The sequence below is a fragment of the Nerophis lumbriciformis genome, linkage group LG04 (genome assembly GCF_033978685.3).
Source record: "Nerophis lumbriciformis linkage group LG04, RoL_Nlum_v2.1, whole genome shotgun sequence".
Lineage (NCBI taxonomy): Eukaryota > Metazoa > Chordata > Actinopteri > Syngnathiformes > Syngnathidae > Nerophis > Nerophis lumbriciformis.
This window is the reverse complement of record NC_084551.2, coordinates 12,296,394-12,320,249: the sequence shown is the minus strand read 5'-3', so window position 1 is coordinate 12,320,249 and position 23,856 is coordinate 12,296,394. Positions and strand designations below refer to the sequence as shown.

The 23,856-nt window shown below is 37.8% G+C and overlaps 1 protein-coding gene across 6 annotated transcripts in view; it reads left to right on the top strand.

Annotated features, from left to right (window-relative positions):
• Positions 1–23,856, top strand: part of oxr1a (oxidation resistance 1a) — a 321,181-nt gene that overhangs the window by 215,472 nt on the left and 81,853 nt on the right. For 2 of the 6 annotated variants that reach the window (XM_061949099.2, XM_061949069.2), the window contains exon 1: positions 10,993–11,331. The exons of the other annotated variants lie outside the window; for them this stretch is intronic. In XM_061949099.2, coding sequence (XP_061805083.2) covers positions 11,166–11,331 — 166 coding nt within the window. In that variant the 5' untranslated portion in view covers positions 10,993–11,165. Of the gene's footprint in view, positions 1–10,992; positions 11,332–23,856 lie in introns of those variants that run through there. 6 annotated transcript variants of the gene reach the window in all.

Genomic DNA, 23,856 nt, shown 5'->3' with positions numbered 1-23,856 from the left:
ATATGGTACTTTTAAAAAAAATAAATAAAATAAGATAAATAAATTAAAAACATTTTCTTGAATAAAAAATAAAGTAAAACAATATAAAAACAGTTACATTGAAACTAGTAATTAATGAAAATGAGTAAAATTAAGTGTTAAAGGTTAGTACTATTAGTGGACCAGCAGCACGCACAATCATGTGTGCTTACGGACTGTATCCCTTGCAGACTGTATTGATATATATTGATATATAATGTAGGAACCAGAATATTAATAACAGAAAGAAACAACCCTTTTGTGTGAATGAGTGTAAATGGGGGAGGGAGGTTTTTTGGGTTGGTGCACTAATTGTAAGTGTATCTTGTGTTTTTTATGTTGATTTAATTAAAAAAATTACAATAAAAAAATACAAAATTAAAAAAACAATACCGATAATAAAAAAACCGATACCAATAATTTCCGATATTACATTTTAACGCATGTATCCGATATTATCGGACATCTCTACTTGTAACCTTAAAAAAATAAGTAAAATCGATGGAATTAATCCATGTGAGCGCGTTTAATGGACGAGAGAGTTGAGTAAGTTGACAACATTGTCGAAGCCAAACTTGTTTATATCACGTCAACGGAATTTGTGTAACGGTGAATAATTTCAGAATGCAAAGTCTTTTAAGGCTCATTGTCCCCCGTTGTAATTGTGCGTAATCTGCAACTTACTTCTTGTATGTGTTTGAGATGGAGTGAGGGTGCCCAGTCTTATTTTCATAAGCAGGTTTCCCCTGAAAAAACAATCCCATTATTACCGTATTTTTCTGACTTTAATCTTCTCATTTTCTCAAAAATCACCAGTGCGCTTTATAACCCGGTGCGCCTAATGTACGGAATAATTCTGGTTTTGCTTACCGACCTCGAAGCAATTTTATTTGGTACATGGTGTAATGATAAGTGTGACCAGTAGATTGCAGTCAAACATAAGAGATACGTCTAGACTGCAATATGATGGCAATATGACTCAAGTAAACAACACCAACATTTTATATGTTCCATTGCATTGGAAATATAGAACATTACACACAGCGCTCAAAAATCTATTAAAAATGTTTTAGTATAACTTTGGTAAGCTATGAAGCCGCACCGCTTGATGGATTGTCGGCGCATTAAACATACGAGTATTATCATGGTGTGTGTATAAGGTAAGACATATTATCTGGCGTTTTGCTTCGCAATATTATGCAAAAGCAGCTTTTCTTACCTTCTGGTACCTGCTGATCTGTATTTGGGATCTGCTTGAATCAGCAAAAATTGTGCAAGTCCGCCTTTGTAGTCCATGCCGACGCCGTAGCTTCTTGTTTTTCTCTATCTTCTTGTTATGTGACATTTATCCTCCGCTATTGCCATTTGTAATATAAAGTAGTGTAAAGTTCTTGCTTATGTCTGTCAGTAAACTCGCCATGAAAGCGCTAAAACATACCGGTGTAGTGAGTTTACATTATTCACCCAAGGAACAATTAGTTATTAGAGCGTTCCGGTCGGACGTTTTTTCACGGGACACATTTCCTGTGTTGTTTACGGATGATGAGATGCTGCTCCGTTATTGATTTAAGTAAAGTCTAAATGTCATTAAAACAGTTAGCTCCATCTTTTGACACTTCTTCCACTCCCGTCCTTGCACGCTACACCGCTACAACAAAGCATTATAATCCTGTGCACCCTATGGTCCGGAAAATACGGTACATATGAAATATTTTGATCACTGCGCTACTTCTCCGAAAATAATACACATTTATGTTTGTGCTTACCAATGACTAAAAGTAAAAAGACAACATGCTTTTTTTCAAAATACTGTATGTTTGTAGCCCGCAGCTAGCTCGGCTAACGCTAACAGCCTTCTAATGCTTGGTGTGAAACAGAATAAAACATGCTTTGATTCAAATTTACCAGTCTGAAAATGCCATGAACACACCACCAACACAAACAAATATAAGATGCATTAATAATCTTTGTCTCAATTTTTTTTTTTTATGTTTTTTTAAAAACCAAGGGTTCAAGATGTTCATCATAATTCTTGTTCTGTGTACTTTGTGAACACTTGTAGTTTGAACAGTCTCTTAAACTGAATCATATTGGTGCTTTCTTTGATTTCTTTGGTTAATCCATTCCATTATTTTATTCCACACACTGATATGCTGAAGGTTTTAAGTGTTGTACGAGCATACAAATGTTTTAAATTGGATTTTCCTCTAAGGTTATATTTCTTCTCTTTTGAGAAAAATTGTTGTACATTCTTGGATTAAATAATTTTTGCTTCTCCCTACTCCTTTTTTTTAAATTTTGTAATAACAAGCTAAGTATTTTATGTGCCATATTGTAATAAGCATGTTCGACTAATACCATAACCATAGAATGAAGCACCGTCAATACAGCTTAAAGATTGATGGTATTTAATCGTGATTATTTTTAATTTTATCCACAGCGACACCGTGATTAATCAGATTTTTTATGTAATCATTTGACAGCACTACTAAAAAGTTCATGACGGATTAATCAAAATTCAAATGTATTTGAATAAAATGCATTAAAATGCTAATTGACATTTAACGTGTCTGTCAATTCGCCAAACGCTGGTTTTAAGTAGAGGAGAACAACTTGCAACATTTCTTGGCAATGTATCATTTGATGAGCACACAGGAAATTCTTCAATTTCTCCATTTGGCAATACTCACCATGCCATCAGAGAATAGAGGTGAATTGTAAGGTCAAGCTTATAACTGAAGCCAATTTGGCCTGGTAGTTGTGTGCGGCTATATAGAAAGTTTGTATTCGATGCAATAAGGCTGCAAAGCAGGGAGAACGTGTGGCTCTGGCTCCCTCTGAGGATTTTATGGATGCTTTATGGAGCGCTGTGGGCAGCTGAGCAACAACACAATATGTCACGCAGCTACAAGGCCCTGTGGAGTGGCGCTGGGCCAGTGTGACACCCGTCTGATTACACTGTCCCAGTGCCAAGTGTACCAGCAGGGTCCCGTGCAATGTCAGAGAGGAACGCTGGGTCAGATAGTTGCATCACTGCATATTCATGGAAGGTAACATCAATATTTGTTTACAAATGTAGACTCTGTAAAAGAGGGCGTACCATTTGTCCATTTAGTATGGGAAATAGCTATTTAGAGACTATCTAGATAAAATAATATCTCATAAAACTGAAAATGTGTTGCGATATTTAGAATAAGTTATCTCCCAGAAATAAAATCTCTGTGACCCTTACGTGTATAATTAGTAGAGCTGCACAGTGCACGGTTAAATATGTTGCACTATGCTTGAATACTGGTGCTCAAGGCTTTTAGCTGCATTGACTTACAGTGGATTTAGTGTACCGTATTTTCCGGACCATAGGGCGCACCGGATTATAAAGCGCACTGCCGATGAATGGTCTATTTTTAATCTTTTTTCATATATTAGACCGGTGTTTTTCAACCTTTTTTGAGCCAAGGCACATTTTTTGCGTTGAAAAAATGCGGAGGCACACCACCAGCAGACATCATTAAAAAACGAAACTCAGTTGACAGTAAAAAGTCGTTGTCGCAATTGTTGGGTATTACTTTAAAGCATAACCAAGCATGCATCACTATAGCTCTTGTCTCATAGTAGATGTACTGTCACCACCTGTCACATCACACCCTGACTTATTTGGAGGTTTTTGCTGTTTTCCTGTGTGTAGTGTTTTAGTTCTTGTCTTGGTGGCTTTTTCTCTTTTTTTGGTATTTTCCTGTAGCAGTTTCATGTCTTCCTTTGAGTGATATTCCCTGCATCTACTTTGTTTTAGCAATCAAGAATATTTCAGTTGTTTTTATTCCTTTTTTGTGGGGACATTGTTGATTGTCACGTCATGTTCGGATGTACATTGTGGACGCTGTCTGTGCTCCACAGTAAGTCTTTGCTGTTGTCCAGCATTCTGTTGTTGTTTACTTTGTAGCCAGTTCAGTTTTAGTTTTGTTCTGCATAACCTTCTCTGAGCTTCAATGCCTTTTCTTAGGGGCACTCGCCTCTTGTTAATTTTCGGTTTAAGCATTAGACACATTTTTACCTTCACCCTGCCTCCCGCTGTTTCTGACATGTACAAAGCAATTAGTTACCTGCTGCCACCTACTGATATGTGAGAGTATTACACGGTCACTCTGCCAAGCTCTACACAGCACCGACACTCAACAACAACACATAATTTGCAGACTATAATTACTGGTTTGCTAAAAATATTTTTAACCCAAATAGGTGAAATTAGATAATCTCCCACGGCACACCAGACTGTATCTCACGGCACACTAGTGTGCCGCGGCACAGTGGTTGAAAAACACTGTATTAGACGCACCGGGTTATAGGGCGCATTAAAGTAGTCATATTATTATTATTTTTTCTAAATTGAAAACACTTCCTTGTGGTCTACATAACATGTAATGGTGGTACTTTGGTCAAAATGTTGCATAGTTTATGTTTTCTTATTTACGTGGCTCACCTTCGGCAGCGTCTTCTCCCCGTCATCTTTGTTGTAGCGGTGTAGCGTGCAAGGACGGGAGTAGATGAAGTGTCAAAAGATGGAGCTAACTGTTTTAATGACATTCAGACTTTACTTAAATCAATAACGGAGCAGCATCTCCTCATCCGGAAACAACCACACCGGAAATGTGTCCCGTGAAAAACCGCCCGACCGGAACTCTAATAACTACAGTTCCTTGGGTGAATAATGTAAACTCACTACACCGGTATGTTTTAGCGCTTTCATGGCGAGTTTACTGACAGATATAAGTAAGAACTTTACACTACTTTATATTAGAAATGGCAACAGCGGAGGATGAATGTCCCATAACAAGAAGATAGAGAAAAAGAAGAAGCTTATCAACTACACCGTCGGCGCGGACGCACGCAATTTTTCACGATTTACGCAGATCCCAAATACAGATCAGCAGGTACCAGAAGGTAAGAAAAGTTTATTTGGTATAATATTGCAAAACAAAACGCCAGATAATATGTCTTGCCTTATACACACACCATAATAATACTTGTTTGTTTAATGCACCGACAATCCTTCAAATGGTGAGGCTTCATAGCTTACCAAAGTCGTACTAAAACATTTTGATAGATTTTTGAGCACCGTGTGTCATGTTCTATATTTTCAATGGATCGTTTAAAATGTTGGTGTTGTTTACTTGAGACATATTGCCATCATTATCTCTTATGTTTGACTGCCATCTACTGGTCACACTTATCATTACACCATGTGCCAAATAAAATAGCTTTGAGGTGGGTAAGCTCAACCAAACTTATTCCTTACATTAGGCGCGCCAGGTTATAAGGCGCACTGTCGAGTTTTCAGAGAAAAAAAATATTTTAAGTGCGCCTTAGAGTCCTGAAAATACAGTATTTCAGTGTTGTTATTTTTATTGATATACAGTAATTAATTTTAAATGGTTAAAGGTTGGGATGTGCTGATCGATTGGCCAACGATCAGTAGTGGCCGACTATAGGCCTCGGATATACAGTATACTAGTATGAAATATTTTGGTCATGTTAATTTACATACCCTAATTGTTTCCAAACAGTGTGTGTAAAACGGCAGCAAAACGGCTGATCAAACAAAACAGAAGACGTTGTCGTGCTCTCCAATAAGCTAAACAGAGTCAATATCTCCCTGGTAACGTTTTGGTGAGTTTACAAAACTGAAACAACACAAAAACAATGCCATTGTAAGTAACTATACTAACACTTGTAAATGTGTTAGCATATTCGCTGATGCTCGTAATGCGAGCTTGATTACATTACGATAGCACGTACAAATATGCATGAGAACACTCCTACAGACATCACACATGGGATGGTTTAGTAAAGTATGAATGGTTTTGGCTATATTGTAAAACTTACAACAATTGCTTGGATTGAGGACTGAAGAATCCCTTCGAATAGACGTTTTACTTCCGGTACAAGGAATGAAACAGTACATTTTCAACCTGCAGTGAGCAAACTCGCCCAAACGATGGCGCCATAGCACAAACAATAACACACATTTTCAGGGCCTTTGACAAAACTATTTGTTGAATACAAAACGATATGGCCGTTAGCGAAGAAAAATCCATAATTTAACAGCACATTTTTATAAGCCGCAGGTCTCAAAGCATTGGAAAAAAGTAGCGCCTTACAGTCCAGAATTTATGGTAAAGGAATAGCAGATAGTAGTTTTTGCTTTTGTTTAGTTATTGTGTACTATTGACTTTGTTTTGCTCAAATGTATGAAGTAAGAGAATAAGGAACTAGTTTAGATATGGTGTTAATATTGCTAAACTGTCAATAGCACTTACAATAAATACATCGAAACATTTACAGTTAATACATGTGATCGGTTTTGGTATCGGCCGATATCACTCATTGATGTTCGAAATCAGCAGCATAAAACCCTGATCGGAACATCCTTAAAGCAACAGTCGCCTTTTTCTTTGGTGAAGTTTTCAGATTACGGTAAATGACATGCAGAGGGACTTTTCTAAACGTATTTTTTTACCTGAAGAAGTATGAACTCTGATTTAGATACCACATATTTGTCAGTCAAGCTACAGTATCTCACACATATGCAATTTTGCTTCATAATGAAAAAAACTATACCTCATAAGAAAAAGGACATTATTGGTGTATGAGAATCACAATGTAGTATAATAAAGTCATGTTATTGTGTAATTTAAGCCATTTCATTATTTTTCTTTAACATTATGTTGTTATTGTTTGCTTGCTACATGAACTTTCATTAGAGGTCACAAAGACCTTCACTCCTCACTGTGTCCAGCAGATGGAGCACATTTAGTATTGTTCTTGCCTCCCTGACTCAAGCCTACAATCCCACGTTTTCCAGCTCTCCCCTTGTTTCATATTCTGTCATAGCTGAGTTTAAGATGAGAAACGCTTTCATTTAAATTGAGTCATGATTTATCAAGGATCTGCTACTTTATAAATAATTTTTAGGCGTTATTCAATTACTGCAAACGCCACCCCTCACCGTCAATGGTCAGATAAGCACATGAGTTGTCAGAAGTCTGGCTTTGTTTCCTTATACAACCTAAAGGTATGTCTGATGACATTGTCTTCATCAACTATTGCAATTATAAACAAATATTTAAACTTTGATCACAAACTGATATATAATACCAATAACCACTGCAATAGGAAACATTTAAAATCCTTATTATTAAGTTAAAGTACCCATGATTGTCACACACACACGAGGTGTGGCGAAATTATTCTCTGCATTTGACCCATCACCCTTGATCACCCCCTGGGAGGTGAGGGGAGCAGTGAGCAGCAGCGGTGGCCACGCCCGGGAATAATTTTTGGTGATTTAACCCCCAATTCCAACCTTTGATGCTGAGTGTCAAGCAGGGAGATAATGGATCCCATTTTTATAGTCTTTGGTATGACTCGGCCGGGGTTTGAACTTACAACCTACCGATCTCAGTTTGCCCCTTTACGAACCTATTTGTGAACAAGTTAATGTATGAACAAATGCTGTCAATTTTTTTTTTTAAATCATATTAATTACACTAATTACACTAACATCATGTATGATGACAGGTTACCGTAATACTTGCTTGCATACTTTAAAGTTAACTTGAAAAATATTGATGCAATTTTATTGCCATAATATCATCTGAGATTTTTTTTCTTTAACTCGAATGCTCGTCATTTATTTGCTCAAATTTTGGTGACTGTTTTGTCTTAAGTCCAGTCGGAGTTTATTTTGGAGACTAATTTGCCAGCGAGCGTCGGCGACTCTTCACTTACCTTTGTGCTGACGTATGCATTGAACTGATCACTGACTGTATAGCAAACCATACTGCTAATCAGGTAACAATTCGCGGTTAAGTAAAAGGAGGGTCAAAATAAATTGTGTAAGTAATCTGCATAAATACTGTGCACATCAGTGATTCTCAAACTGTGGTGCACAGGCTCTATCTAGGGGTATGCCAAAACAAATCACTTACTGTTTTTCCCCCCCTATATTCAAACAGTGTTACTGTTCAATCTATGTGTGATGTTACAGTTGCCGAAAATATTAAATATACTTGTTTTTAATTGATTATTAGACTTACTACGCTACTGTATTTTAATGTTGATCCTTATGGTGGTAATTGGAGAGCCAAGTGTATTCTGAGGTAGTACTTAGTAAAAAAAAAAAAATTGAGAACCACTGCTGTACATGATTAATGCGATTTTCTTTGATTAATCAAATGAGTTAACTTGTTAAGTACAAACACCACATCCGACAATGCAACAAAATCAGCAACATAATACATTTATTTCCTTTTATTATTCACTCTTTATGTATTATTGTGTTACCTGAGTTTGTAAACAAAATGAATATATACAAAACCCCAAAATGTAACAATATGAACCACACAACAAAAGAACACAGATATTTGAAAATAAACAGAGAAAACTGAAAAATATTGTTTTCATCTCACTGGTATTGACGTGAAACTGATACTGAAAGTTCCTTTCACTAGAAGTAAGAGGCCAAGCCCAACTCCTGGAAAACAACCCCACACCATAATTCCTCCTCCACCAAATTTCATACTCGGCACAATGCAATGTAGCGTTCTCCTGGCAACCTCCAAACCCAGACTTGTCCATCAGATTGCCAGATGGAGAAGTGTGATTCATCACTCTAGAGAACACGTCCCCACTGCTCTAGATTCTAGTGGCGACGTGCTTTACACCAGTGGTCCCCAACCACCGGGCTGCGGCCCGGTTCCTGTTCGTGGATCGATTGGTACCGGGCCGCACAAGAAAAAAAAAAAAAAACTATAATTTTTTTAAATTTTTTTATTAAATAATTCTGTTATTAATATATATATATATATATATATATATATATATATATATATATATATATATATATATATATATATGCACACATACATATATTAATATAGATCAATACAGTCTGCAGGGATACAGTCACCCCCCCCCCCCCCCCCCCCCAAAAGGTTGGGGATCACTGCTTTACACCACTGCATCCAAAGCTTTGCATTGGACTTGGTGATGTATGGTTTAGATGCAGCTGCTCGGCCATGGAAACCCATTCCATGAAGCTCTCTGCGTACTGTACGTGGGCTAATTGGAAGATCACATGAAGTTTGGAGCTCTGTAGCAACTGACTGTGCGGAAAGTCTTTGCACTATGCACTTCAGCATCCGCTGACCCCTCTCTGTCAGTTTATGTGGCCTACCACTTGGTGGCTGAGTTGCTGTTGTTCCCAAACTCTTCACTTTTCTTATAATAAAGTTGACTTTGGAATATTTAGGAGCAAGTAAATTTTACGACTGGATTGGACAGTTCTACGCTGGAAATCACTGAAAGCGGCCCATTCTTTCACAAATGTTTGTAGAAACAGTCTAAATGCCTGAGTGCTTGATTTTATACACCTGGCCAAGTGATTAGGACACCTGATTCTCATCACTTGGATGGGTGGCCAAATACCTTTGGCAATATAGTGTATATTGTAGGAACCACCATATTAATAACAGAAGGAAACAACCCTTTTGTATGAATGAGTGTAAATGAGTGAGAACTGTAAGTGTATCTTGTGTTTTTATGTTGATTTAATAATAAAAATAATAAAAACAAGCAGTGGAACTGTTTTCCCATCTACCATAATATGTTGTAAAAAAACTAAAAAACACTGTGTATTTACAGTAACATTCTGAACGAGTTTCCTTTTTTTTTACTTTAAAATCTACATATTTTTACAGTGTGCGTAAAAATATATATTTAAAAATATATAATTCGTAAATGTTTACAAACTCTCATTTTAATTCCCTGGACACAGGAGGACTTTGAGGGTAAAAACCAAAGGATTTACCTTTTTTTTTCGTGCTATAGAGCGCACCGGAATTTAAGCCGCACCCACGAAATTTTAGAAGAGAAACATATTTTTACATACATTAGCAGCACCGGACTATAGGCCTCAGATATACAGTATACTAGTATGAAATATTTTGTACATGTTAATTTACATACCCTAATTGTTTCCAAATAGTGTGCAGCAAAACGGCTGATCAAACAAAACAGAAGTCGTTGTCGTGCTCTCCAATAAGCTAAACAGAGCCAATATCTCCCTGGTAACGTTTTGGTGAGTTTACAAAACTGAAACAACACAAAAACATTGCCATTGTAAGATTGTGATTAGGGCTGCAACAACTAATCGATTAAAATCGATTATAAAAATAGTTGCCGATTAATTTAGTCATCGATTCGTTGGATCTATGCTATGCGCATGCGCAGAGGCTTTAAAAAAAAATTTTTTTTAATAAATAAACCTTTATTTATAAACTGCAACATTTACAAACAGCTGAGAAACAATAATCAAAATAAGTATGGTGCATGTATGTTGGTTTTTTTCAATAAAATACTGGATAGGATAGAAATGTAGTTTGTCTCTTTTATCCGATTATTAATCGATTAATCGAAGTAATAATCGACAGATTAATCGATTATCAAATTTATCGTTAGTTGCAGCCCTAATTTGTGATTAGGACACCTGATTCTCATCATTTGGATGGGTGGCCACTGGCCAAATACTTTTGGCAATATAGTGTATATTGTAGGAACCACAATATTAATAACAGAAGGAAACAACCCTTTTGTGTGTATGAGTGTAATTGAGTGATAACTGTAAGTGTATCTTATGTTTTTATGTTGATTTAATGATAAAAATAAATAAATACAAGCAGTGGAACTGTTTTCCCATCTACCATATGTTGTAAAAAAGAAAAAAACACTGTATATTTGCAGAGTTTCCTTCTTCTTTTTTTTTTACTTTAAAATCTACATATTTTTACAGTGTGCGTAAAAATATATATTTAAAAATATATCATTCGCTATTACAAGTGGCCCTCAATGAAAACGAGTTTGGCACCCAATAGTTCTAACCTAGTGTAGTACAGCATGCGACCACTAGGGGCAGAGAAAGGAGTGTGCAGTTGTTGACGTATCAGAAATAGTTCCTGTTTTGGAATGTGTGCGTTGTCAGACGCTTTTCACGCCACATGTTGAATGTTGCGAGCCAGTGGAATGACCGCGGCGTCGGTAGCCAGCATCAAGTCGTCGTTCTTACCCGGCTAAACTGAGTTTTAGTTGAAGTTATGGACTACCGCTACATTCTCTCTGTAACTGGCAGCGGGGCGAGGGCAGTCCGGGACGTCTTCACCCACAGAATGTGGCCTGGGTTCGGCCAGGAGGACGCCGTGCACTACAACCCCTACCATGCCCACACTGTACTCAATAAAAGCTCCGTTAACTCCAAAACAGGTGGGTGGAAGTGTTTGTCAGCACTTTGGAGAATACTGAAAGCTTCTTTAGCCGAGCTAGACTGTCAACGTGTACATTATTATATCCCGAAATCCCTTCAAATATATTGACTTTTCTGTCGCCTTTTACCGCACAAGCGAATATATTCACCATGTTTGACTGTTTCATGCCGCTAAGTAGCAGTTGGTGCATTCGGGGTGGCTTTATGCGTTAAAGAGATTTAAAACGGTGGCATTTTTTTGGTCAACATCGATTTCCTTTCTGCGCAATAGTGCGTCGGTATTACGACAGTATTATGTATGTGGACTTTTAACTTGTGTTTGGTTCAAAGTCAAAAAAGGGACTTTTGAAAGAGCAGCTGGCATGACTGCTGTCAAGTCTATGTCGGGGTTCAGCAACCCCGCATGCGGCTCTTCAGCGCCGTCCTAGTGGCTCCCTGGATCTCTTCCAGAGATGTGTGAAAATGGAAAAAATTGATTTATTTATACAGTCGTGGTCAACAGTTTACATATACTCGTAAAGAAAATAATGTCATGGTTTTCTGGAGTTTTCAATACTTTCTAGAACTCTTATTTGTTTCTGATAGAGTGATTGGAGCACATACTTGTTGGTCACAAAACAACATTCATGAAGTTTGGTTCTTTTATGAATGTATTATTTATTATACAGCAATGTTAATATTTGTTGGTTTTTTTTGATTGATTGAAACTTTTATTAGTAGATTGCACAGTGAAGTACATATTCCGTACAATTGACCACTAAATGGTAACACCCGAATAAGTTTTTCAACTTGTTTAAGTCGGGGTCCACTTAAATTGATTCATGATACAGATATATACTATCAAATATATACTAACATCATAATACAGTCATCATACAAGATAATCACCAGAGTATATATATTGCAGTGACGTGCGGTGAGGCTCATGGCTGGTGAGGCACTGACTTCATCACAGTCAGATTTACAAACATATGAACCCTAAAGAGTATCTTATTCACCATTTGATTGGCAGCAGTTAACGGGTTATGTTTAAAAGCTCATACCAGCATTCTTCCCTGCTTGGCACTCAGCATCAAGGGTTGGAATTGGGGGTTAAATCACCAAAAATGATTCCCGGGCGCGGCGCCGCTGCTGCCCACTGCTCCCCTCACCTCCCAGGGGGTGAACAAGGGGATGGGTCAAATGCAGACGACAAATTTCATTACACCTAGTGTGTGTGTGTGACAATCATTGGTACTTTAACTTAACTTTAACTTTACACATACAAACTGTAGCACACAAAAAAGCACATTTAATAAAAAAAAAACGTTATGGTCTTACCTTTACTTATAAATGAAGTCCATGCGCCGCAACTAAAGCCCTCACTTAAACTTTCCACGTGCAAGATTGAATCTATTTAAAAAAGTGTAACCGAGAGTTTATAAATGTCGCCTATACTGTATGAAACTACAAAATAACAAACACGGAGGCTCCAGTTTACACGAGGACCACTTCATTTACCTTCTTTCAGAAACCTCCGCTCCACTCCGTGCCATCACTTCCGCTCTTAGCGCCTTCAAAATAAGAGCTCAAGGCATATACTGTATAACAGCGCATAACAGGAACTTAACATCACAAAGAGGAAAGCCCATGAAAATAGGTTATAAAAGTTATTTAATAAGAAGCCAAAAAGTGCAAAAACAATAATGTTCTGGTTGGAGGAGTTGTGAATTAGATACACCTGCAGTCTGCAGGTGTACCTAATGTTGTGGCCCTGCAGTCATTCACAACTCCTCCAACACGAACATTATTGTTTTTGCACTTTTTGGCTTCTTATGAAAAAACTTTTTTAAATAGATTCAATCTTGCACGTGGAAAGTTTAAGTGTGGACTTTAGTTGATATAACAATTCTACGGCGGGGGTGCAGGAGGCGGGATTACTGGAGCCTCAGCCAATGCGTCTTTTGTAGCCATTTTATGATCGCTGGGTTAGGTTTGGTTGGTATCAACACTTCAGTCATCAACAATCAGCATCAACAATTGCATAATCAGAGAAATGAACATTGAAACAGTGTAGGACTGACTTGGTAGGATATGTACAGCAAATAGTGTACACATAGAGAGAGAGAGATCAGAAAGTAAAAGAAAAAGTGTCTACATTTGATTATTTACATTTGATTATTTACAATCCGAAGAGGTATTATGAGGAAGGGAGGGTGTTAGTTTAGGGTTGTAGTTGCTTGGAGGTGTTCTTTTAGTGCAATTTTGAAGGAGGATAGAGATGCCCTTTCTTTTACACCTGTTGGGAGTGCATTCCATATTGATGTGGCATAGAAAGAGAATGAGTTAAGACCTTTGTTAGTTCGGAATCTGGGTTTAACGTGGTTAGTGGAGCTCCCTCTGGTGTTGAAGTAGTTTGACATGGACTTCGGTATCAGGGAGGTGTAGCGGATTTTATAGACTAGGCTCAGTGCAAGTTGTTTTACTCTGTCCTCCAACCTGAGCCAGCCCACTTTGGTTACATGTCCCTTGGCAAGTTTCACTGCAATAAGGTGCTTTAGGTAGCCATCCACAAGCTTCCGGTTTAATTTTTGACCAGGTTTTAGAGGAAATTTTAAACATCAGCATGCACTTCTGAGTGGGCGCGCACAAATTGTACCACACGCTCGCGAATCCGCAATCGCTCGCTCAAATCTTACACGGCAGAAGTGTTGCAAACGTCACTTGTAAATAGACAGCCAGAGGGTTCTCTCTGATTAGGGACAGACAGACAACTTAAAACATGGGTTTGTGGATCTAAAACACACGTACGCGGATCTAAAACACACGTACACAGATCTAAAACACACGTACGCAGATCTAAAACACGTACGCGGATCTAGAACACATGTACACAGATCTGAATACACACACTCGGATTGATATACAGACACACAAATTGGTACGCAATAGGGCTGCAACTAACAACTAATTTGATAATCGATTAATCTGTCGATTATTACTTCGATTAATCGATTAATAATCGGATACAAGAGACAAACTACATTTCTCTCCTTTCCAGTATTTTATTGGGGGGAAAAACAGCATACTGGCACCATACTTATTTTGATTATTGTTTCTCAGCTGTTGGTAAATGTTGCAGTTTATAAATAAAGGTTTATAAATAAAAAATAAAAAGCAGCCTCTGCGCATGCGCATAGAATAGATCCAACGAATCGATGACTAAATTAATCGCCAACTATTTTTATAATCGATTTAATCGATTAGTTGTTGCAGCTCTAGTACACAAGCACGCAAATTGGATTACACGCTCACAGATTGAGATACACGTTTGCAAAAAAAAAGTTGCTACGATTATTCCATATTATCAATCATGATCACTTTCGACTGGTAAGCTACATGTAGAAACTAATACAATACAAACTAATACTTGTCAGGTAGAAACTCGAGAGGCACTCAAGAGTAGGGATGTCCCGATCCAATATTTGGATCGGATCGGCCGCCGATATTGGCCAAAAAATGCGTATCGGCAAGGCATGGGAAAATGCCGATCCAGATCCAGTTTTAAAAAAAACTCAGGTCCGTGTTTTCCAACGCACCGATTTAAATAATACATTCCACTTTTTTGCTGCTCCCTAATTTCCGTTCCGCATTTTCCAGCACACCTTCAACACATCCACAGGTCTGTGGATTCTTGCAGTTGCTTTTAGCTGCTGGCATTACACGACAGGCTCTTCTCACTCTTTTCTGTGTCTCCCTCTCACAGACAGCAAGCGCACCTTCTTACACACGTCACATACTGTCACGTCATACGTCACATACGTATACGCCCTCCCCGAATAGAGAGGTAGCAGCATGGCTAACGTTAGCTGTGATGCTAGCGCAGCCGCTAAGGTACGCGCCTGTGCAATTGCGCACTGCTCAAGCGTCCTCTGCGCACGGCAAATCTATGCCACGCACAAAATCAAATAAAAAAATAAGCGCATAACAATTTTCGACACACGGACACGACAGAGAAAACAGTTTTCGTCATCATTGTTCAAATATTGTAACGTCTGTCGAGACGCTTATCTCTGTTCGGTGCCACACGCCCACACCATCAAAATGCCGAGGCAAACATTTCCAGATCAACACCGTATGAAAAAAATAGTAATTTTTTTAGTTGTGATTTCCTTCTCTGCATGAAAGTTCAAAAGTAGCATATATTAATGCAGTATGAAGAAGAATGTTTTAATGTAGACACATAGAATCATCATACTGCTGTGATTATATGCATCAAGTGTTCATTCAAGGCTAAGGCAAAATATCCACATATATATGGTGTATCGTGACATGGCCTTAAAATATCGCAATATTAAAAAAAGGCCATATCGCCCAGCCCTAGTTCAATGATGCCATTTCTGTTTGTCATGTATAAGTTTGTCTATTTTGTGTTTATCCTTGAATAAACAGGTCAGTTTCTTGTTACAAACCATTGTGTATTATTCAAACTCACCTAATTCAGCTGGCTAGTTGTTATCAAGAGTACTAAAACCCTTTTCAACATGATTCTGACAACTAAGTAGGCTAAATAACTTTAAACTTTAATTTGTGCTCGGATAGGCCAGTATCGGTCAGTATCGGTATCGGATCAGAAGTGCAAAAACAATATCGGTATCGGATCGGAAGTGCAAAAACCTGGATCGGGACATCTCTACTCAAGAGCTCTTCTTTTCTCACCAGTCACACACTTCCGGCTTTCACAATAATAGCGCAAAGTGCCACATCCGGTCCAAATGCACTAATAAAATAATGGTTTCCGAAAAATTGCTTACACTTAATTAAATGATGGTTAACGTTCCTCACTTTCTATCAATACCAGTGGATGTGTTGGGATCAGTGATACTCATTGTGTGAATTACCAAGCTTTAGTATTTATCTAAAATTACCATGTTGTTTTTGTTATGTGAAGGGCCTCAATGACTAGGTTTGCTTTGGGTCCCCAAATGACCAAATACGTCCTTCGTCCCAACCAACATCAACCGAGGTGAGGCAGCAGTATGTGCAAGAATACAGATTTGTAACCTTGCTAAATTTTAATTGGGTGCATGTAAGTGTGATCATACTATGTACAATTTGAAGGTCTAATTAAATGAATGCAGCATTGATGACTTGAGAGATGGAATTTACCAAGTCACCCGCTAAGTTTTAAAACCAAGCAACTCTTCAGCAGATGAATATGTGAGACCAACCAGCTGATGGGTTGCACTGGTTGCATTCTGTGGCTTGTTTGTCTGTAGGGCAGTTAACAACTGAGGCATTTAGAACATGTGAAATCAGCTGGAAGTGCATAGTTAAACTATACAGCAGTGAATCATCAGCCACCAGGCTTTTTATTTAATTTTTACATTGAGTCACCTGTCTAATGTTAATGACATTGTTGATGTTTATTTTCACTGTTGTTGCAGTAGAAACTATAATACATATATACTGTATGTGTAGGAATCAACCAAGCTTTTTAAAGGAAAAAAAGCCTCTTAAATATCACTTAAATTTGTCCCCATGCATGTCATGCAAAACATTTTTTTGCAGTTCAAACCAGCATCTTTGAACCGACCTGGTTTGCTCTTTGAGGTTGTAATGTACAGTATAATATTAAATCTATTAGGAATCCTAAACATGTAACTGACTCATAGAAAGCTTTATTTATTTACTCAACACTTGACCGAATTTAGAGGGGTTTGCAGTCCATGCAGTCGTCAAGCAAGCAGGTTAATTGTTCGATCTAATTAGGACACAGATTAATCAGATGCATGCTTTACATTTAAAATGCATGGACGATCGAGGGGTTCATTAGCAGTCCCTGTGCCTCTCTTCGTAGCAAAAGATTTAACCATAAGGATGGATTATGTACAGGCAGTGATGGGCAGTAACAAGCTACATGTAGCTAAACTACGCAGCTTAACTACATTTTCCAGTAGCTTGGCGGGATCTTAGCTACTTTTTTAATGAGTAGCTTTTCCTGTAGCTTAGCTACTTTAAGACCCATGTAGCTAACTAGCTTACATCAAAGCTACAAGCTACAAAGAGAGAAAATGGACTGAATCCAGTCCCCCAAAAAATAATGGTGTAAATACAATGAACTGGATAAATTAGAACATCCATATATATGGAAACAATCCATGATTATTGGTTGATGTTTGTATGATGAGTCATAATTGGCTAAGATTAGGGCGAAACATTACGGACTGACCAATCAAGGACACGATAGGGCAGGTCATCGTAACTAGTAAGCAAAATCATAACAGTCACGCACTCATGTCACATGACGACAAGGGAGTTGGAGACAGAGGGATGCTTCAAGCCAACGACTCAAAAAAAACAAAAAATGTAATTGAAAATGGCGGAGGAATTCTTTCCAGCAGATTACATTTTTCCTATAGTGATGAAGACGGCGTCCAGGAAACACACAATAATGCGTGTCCTTGGCCATATTTAGACAAATGTATGTGTTTAGAGAAATCAATGCCCTCAACTTTAGTTTTTAGTTGTTTACTCTGTAAACCAGAATCATAAATGCTCTCTTCATCAAATATGTCCAACACAAATTTAGGAACACACGGTGAGGTGAGTTGAGTTAATGAAAAGTTTTACTGTACATAACCATTACCAACTGTTACCAAGCAACACACAAGTCATTGTTTTTTTTGTTAGGATATAGATAGATGCTGTTTTTACTGTAATTAGAGAAAATGAATAACATTATAGGGGTGAGCCAAAGAAAAAGCACACTAAATAAATAAATAGCTTCCCCTGTAGATTAGCTACATTTAATCGAGAGTATCTTGTAGCTTAGCTTACTACATTTTCCAAGTAACTTGCCCATCACTGTGTACAGGTTACTTGCCTAGGGACTCCCGGGGCTTGACCGATTTGTGGGGGGTATAAGAAAATAATCGATTTTCATGACTTCAGTATGCATTTTTTCAATAAAAATCAGTTACGATACACAGCACAAGCATGTTTGATATAAAAGTAGTTTAAAATTAATTCCTTAAATCCTGAAACTTCACGGAACGGTCATTCATTGTCAGCCTAACCTTCTACAGTTTGAGAAAATAAAGTCTTTAATCCAGCAGGTGTGTCAAGGAGGTGCTGTTGCGTTCCAATTTAACACAATGAGTCTTCTAGCCAATAAAGTAATGAAACATTGGCCCTAGTGTGTGAATGTGAGTGTGAAAGTTGTCTGTCTATCTGTGTTGGCCCTGCGATGAAGTGGCGACTTGTCCAGGGTGTACGCCGCCTTCCGCCCGATTGTAGCTGAGATAGGCTCCAGCGCCCCCCGCGACCCCAAAAGGGAATAAGCGGTAGAAAATGGATGGATGGATGGATGGATGGATGCTACAGGACTATTTTTGGATTTGCTAAGAGAAAATAACAGAGGGGCTACCCCAAATAGTCCGCTTACAGGATTTGGTTCGATCTTTTCGTTAATTACCAATGACAAATTATTAAAGATATTAGTCCAATAACCGCACAGGGATGGGCGAAGCCAAAACATTTGTATTAAGATAGCTGGAGACAGATCACATAATACTGATATTCCGTCATACATCTTAACCAGCCGGACCTTGGTAAAATAACTACATTTAATAAGGCTGTGTCTAGCACAAATAGATGACTTATGAACTCTACTTAACATCTCTGTCCAGCTCTCCTCAGATAGGGTCACTCATAAATCCTCTTCCCAAAGTGACTTGATTTAATTTTGAGACTCAGGGTGTAAAAGAAAAATTTGTTTATAAATATGTGTAACCGATCCTTTTAAAGTTGGAAGCGGTGTCAGAAACACATCTTAAACTGTGTCATTAGGTAAATCTGGAAACCGAGAGAAAGTATGACGAACAAAAATATATAAACATCTAAAAAAGTGTTAATTAGGAAGTGAAAATGTATCACAAAATTACTGGAAAGAGGCAAAAGTGTTGTTAATGTATAAATCTTTAATGCTTTTGATCCCCAGACTTGACCATCTTTAAAAGACACTATCAAAAGAGAGGGAGGGAAAGCATGATTAGCAGTGATGGGTACAAGACTAGAATAGTCTGTAAGCCAAAATAGCACTTAAACTGAACCCAAATTCTGAATGAGGTTTTTATGGTTGGATTTTTCTTGAAAGTAGAAGAGTAGATGGGAGAGTGAACCAAAGCCCTAACAGATACTGGTTTGGTAGAGTTTGCCTCCATAACCAGCCATAACAGAGGAAGGTCAAATGCTTTATATTGTAGCCAATATTTAGAAATTCTAATGTCGGTGGCTCAGTAGTAAAATCTAATGTTTAGTAGTGCTAATCATCCCAACAATTTGGGTCAAACATTGTTTAGGTAGTAACCTGTGAGTTTTTCCAGTCTTAATCAAATTGTGAGGTGGCTGGAGATTCCCACCCCCTACTATTAACACTACAACAAGGGTATATACTGTAATCCACAAAACAAACAACCAATAATCACATGACTGTTCCTTACTAGAGTCACAAATAAGTGGTTACATTTGTGGATTCAAGAGAAGTAGCAGTGTCACTCTGTTGCACGCAATATAGAACACATATTGTAAAAGCAAAATAAAGCAGGCTTAAATCATTCAGCATCCTTTGCTTCTTGTTGACACAAATATCTGATAATGCAGAGTTGTTTCCCATAGCTGAGCTCATCGTTTCTGCTATTTATTGAATATGCGACCTAAGAGGTTAGTGCTGCTGCCGCCGAGACGCTCAGTACTCCACAAGAAAACCTAAAGAGATACTCAGATGCAAATACAGTATATCCTACAAAAGGTGTATGGTATATGAATAGCCTACATTTTCTCTTGAGGCTGCCATGTGGTGTTATAGTTCCAAGTTTGAAACATAGATTCAGCAGCTATTGGGAAAGCTTCAAGCTGCACCCAAGTGTACATTACAGGAGGTGTAATATCATCCTAATCAATCAAGTCTATGCAGAAGTAGACTTCAGCAACCCAATTCATCATGTCTCCTTAACTCCTGACACCAGCCAACCTCCAACCCCCACCACCCCCGCCCCACCCTACTTTGATTTGCAAAAAGAAAACTGCCGAAAGGAAACGCTCACACAGCAATAACTGTAACAGTATGAGGTTTAACTCGTATTAGTCAACCTTGTGTCACAGTACATGTGACAGTGTGTTCAGGGAGCGCAGCTTGTCAAGTGTTCAAGTTGGAAAAACACTTATTTAACAATGCAATTATTATTTCTGTTATGTTGTGTCTGAAAATGAAAAGTGTTCACAGTAATACAAACCCCGTTTCCATATGAGTTGGGAAATTGTGTTAGATGTAAATATAAACAGAATACAATGATTTGCAAATCATTTTCAACCCATGTTCAGTTGAATATGCTACAAAGACAACATATTTGATGTTCAAACTGATAAACTTTTTTTTTGTTGCAAATAATCATTAACTTTAGAATTTGATGCCAGCAACACGTGACAAAGAAGTTGGGAAAGGTGACAATAAATACTGATAAAGTTGAGGAATGCTCATCAAACACTTATTTGGAACATCCCACAGGTGAACAGGCAAATTGGGAACAGGTGGGTGCCCTGATTGGGTATAAAAGTAGATTCCATGAAATGCTCAGTCATTCACAAACAAGGATGGGGCGAGGGTCATCACTTTGCCAACAAATGCGTGAGCAAATTGTTGAACAGTTTAAGAAAAACCTTTCTCAACCAGCTATTGCAAGGAATTTAGGGATTTCACCATCTACGGTCTGTAATATCATCAAAGGGTTCAGAGAATCTGGAGAAATCCCTGCACGTAAGCAGCAAAGCCCATGACCTTTGATCCCTCAGGCTGTACATCAAGCAAGAATGGGAAAGAATTCCACCTGAGAAGCTTAAAAAAATGTGTCTCCTCAGTTCCCAAACGTTTACTGAGTGTTGTTAAAAGGAAAGGCCGTGTAACACAGTGGTGAACATGTTCTTTCCCAACTACTTTGGCACGTGTTGCAGCCATGAAATTCTATGTTAATTATTATTTGCAAAAAAATAATAATTCAATTGAATATGGGTTGAAAAGGATTTGCAAATCATTGTATTCCGTTTATATTTACATCTAACACAATTTCCCAACTCATAAGGAAACGGGGTTTGTACAAAGAGTAGAACTGAATGTTGTTGTTTTTGCATCGAGGTGTTGGGAAAACTAGACAATTGACCTTATGGGCCTTTCCTGCTTTAAATAGACTTTCAAAGTTTGCGCTTAAATGTGAATTTAAATGTGAAATGTGTCGTCTAACCTCAATAATACTTTTGAAGAATGAAAGAGTTGACAATGATTTATTAATTCTTACAAGAATGAGAACACTCAGGACACCATCAATGGAGAATTCTAAAGATAATTCGCGAAAACATTCTACGTCATCTTTCCGCCATGCAAAGGTGATATGACATATATTGCTTGCCAACAGTATGTCCAAACTAACACACTGTAATTATGATTGTAGTTTTAGTTCATTTTGTAATTTTACTTTACCAGAAGCCTGTAATTTTGTTTGGATAATTAGAAGATTATATGAATAATTTTAAACAATGTACAATGTATTATTTAAAGCTGCTAAGTATGTGACAAAAGTTGTAACAATTACCAGTATTAACGCTTTGAACCCTGCGGCTTATAAAACGATTCGGCTAATTTATGGATTTTTCCTCACTAATGGCCATAATGTTTTGTATCCAACTATTAGTTTTCAGGTTAAACCGACAGAGACACTGAAAAGGTGTGTTATTGTTTGTGCTATGGTGCTTTCTTTTGAACAAATTAGTGTTATTGTTTGTGTGCTATGGTGCCATCTTTTGAACAAGTTAGCTCACTGCAGGTCTTACGGGTTGTACTTTCTGTTCCATGCCTTGAACCGAAAGTCAACGTTCATAGCGTTTCTGGTCGAAAGGATTCTTCATTAATTTGTAAGTTTTACCCGCTAACTAAAACAATTCATAGTCACTAAACCGTCCCATGTGTGATGAATGCATGAGTGTTTTTGTGCATATTTGTACGTGCTATCGTAATGTAATGAAGCTAGCGCCGTTAGTATAAGCGAATATGCTAACACGTTTACAAGTGTTTGTTTTAGTATTATTACCTTAAAATGGCATTCTTTTTGTATTGTTTCAGTTTCGGAAATTCACCAAAAATTCACTTTGGAGGAATTCAGTCTGTTTAGCTTAGACATTGGCAATCATTTTGACTCGGGGGGGGGGGGCACACACTGTGTGTGCGTGTGCGGGGGGCGCACAGTATATAATGTGTGTATAATGTGTATATATGTGTGTGTGTGTGTTTGACATACCATTATATGTAATTATTTGGCAAACACTACCGATCCACTGAGAGTGATGATGTCATTGCTCACACAGTGCATTGTTGTTCCACTTCAGTACTGTAGGTGTTGATGGTGCGTGTTTCAAATGATTGCAAACTATCAATACAAACCGATCCAAAAGAAGACGTTTCTAGCGTTAACAGTAGATTTTGCAATACCCTGATAACCAACAATTGGCAATCCAAGTAATACTTTTTGTCTTTATTTTGTCTTAATTGACGGTGGTCAAGATTATTGCAGACTAATATTATGACTGTTATTCTCTTTCCTGCAACTACAAGACTGACCGTTTTGGCCCCACTTTTTTCAAATAACACATTTCCCTTCAAATGTTGCACCAATTTTGTTTCTATAGCAACAAGGTCTCTATAATTATGAAATTTAACGATGAACGAACGTTACTAGGAAAACATCTAGTAACGTAGGCTGTGCAGTTTGACTTTGGGATTAGTGAGGAGCAAACCATCTCACAGGGTAAAGAATTTATGACACATTAGTGGCACTGAAGGAAGAGTGTGATTATTCTACATGGGGAGAGCGTTAATCAGAGGACAGGGCAGCTCGACCGCCTCCTGTTCCAGCACGGGCACACATTTGCTACACACACACACACACACACACACACACACACACACACAGTTTTCTGTTCAAGTTTAGGGGGTCATTCTACTCCATACTAAGTTGATCTGAGATAACCATAAATACCCTGCTCCTGTTTCTAGTTTGTATACTAAGTTAATGTTGTTTTATTCAATGGTTGCGCTAATTGCTTCCCCTGTATGCACTGTATTGGCATATCTTTTTTTGTAAAAACTCCCATAATTCAACAGATCTGCTGAAATTGAAACCTAAGTCAACAGCTACACAAAAAATCAGGTCAATAAAATAATCTATTAGGACTCAGAATGATGAAGTACAATCAATAATAGCATCAATAAAATCATATTTCATCTAGTATAGTGTTTCCCCTGTTATTAAATTAGAAAATGGCATCTTCCAAAAGCCTTAGAACAGTGGTCCCCAACCACCGGTCTAGGGACCAGTACTGGTCTGTGACACATTTGCTACCGGTCCGACCAGAAACCGTAAGCAATTTATAAACAACCGCAATTTCCCCAGCTTAACTTTATCATGTCCCACTAGAACACACTAATATAGATATAT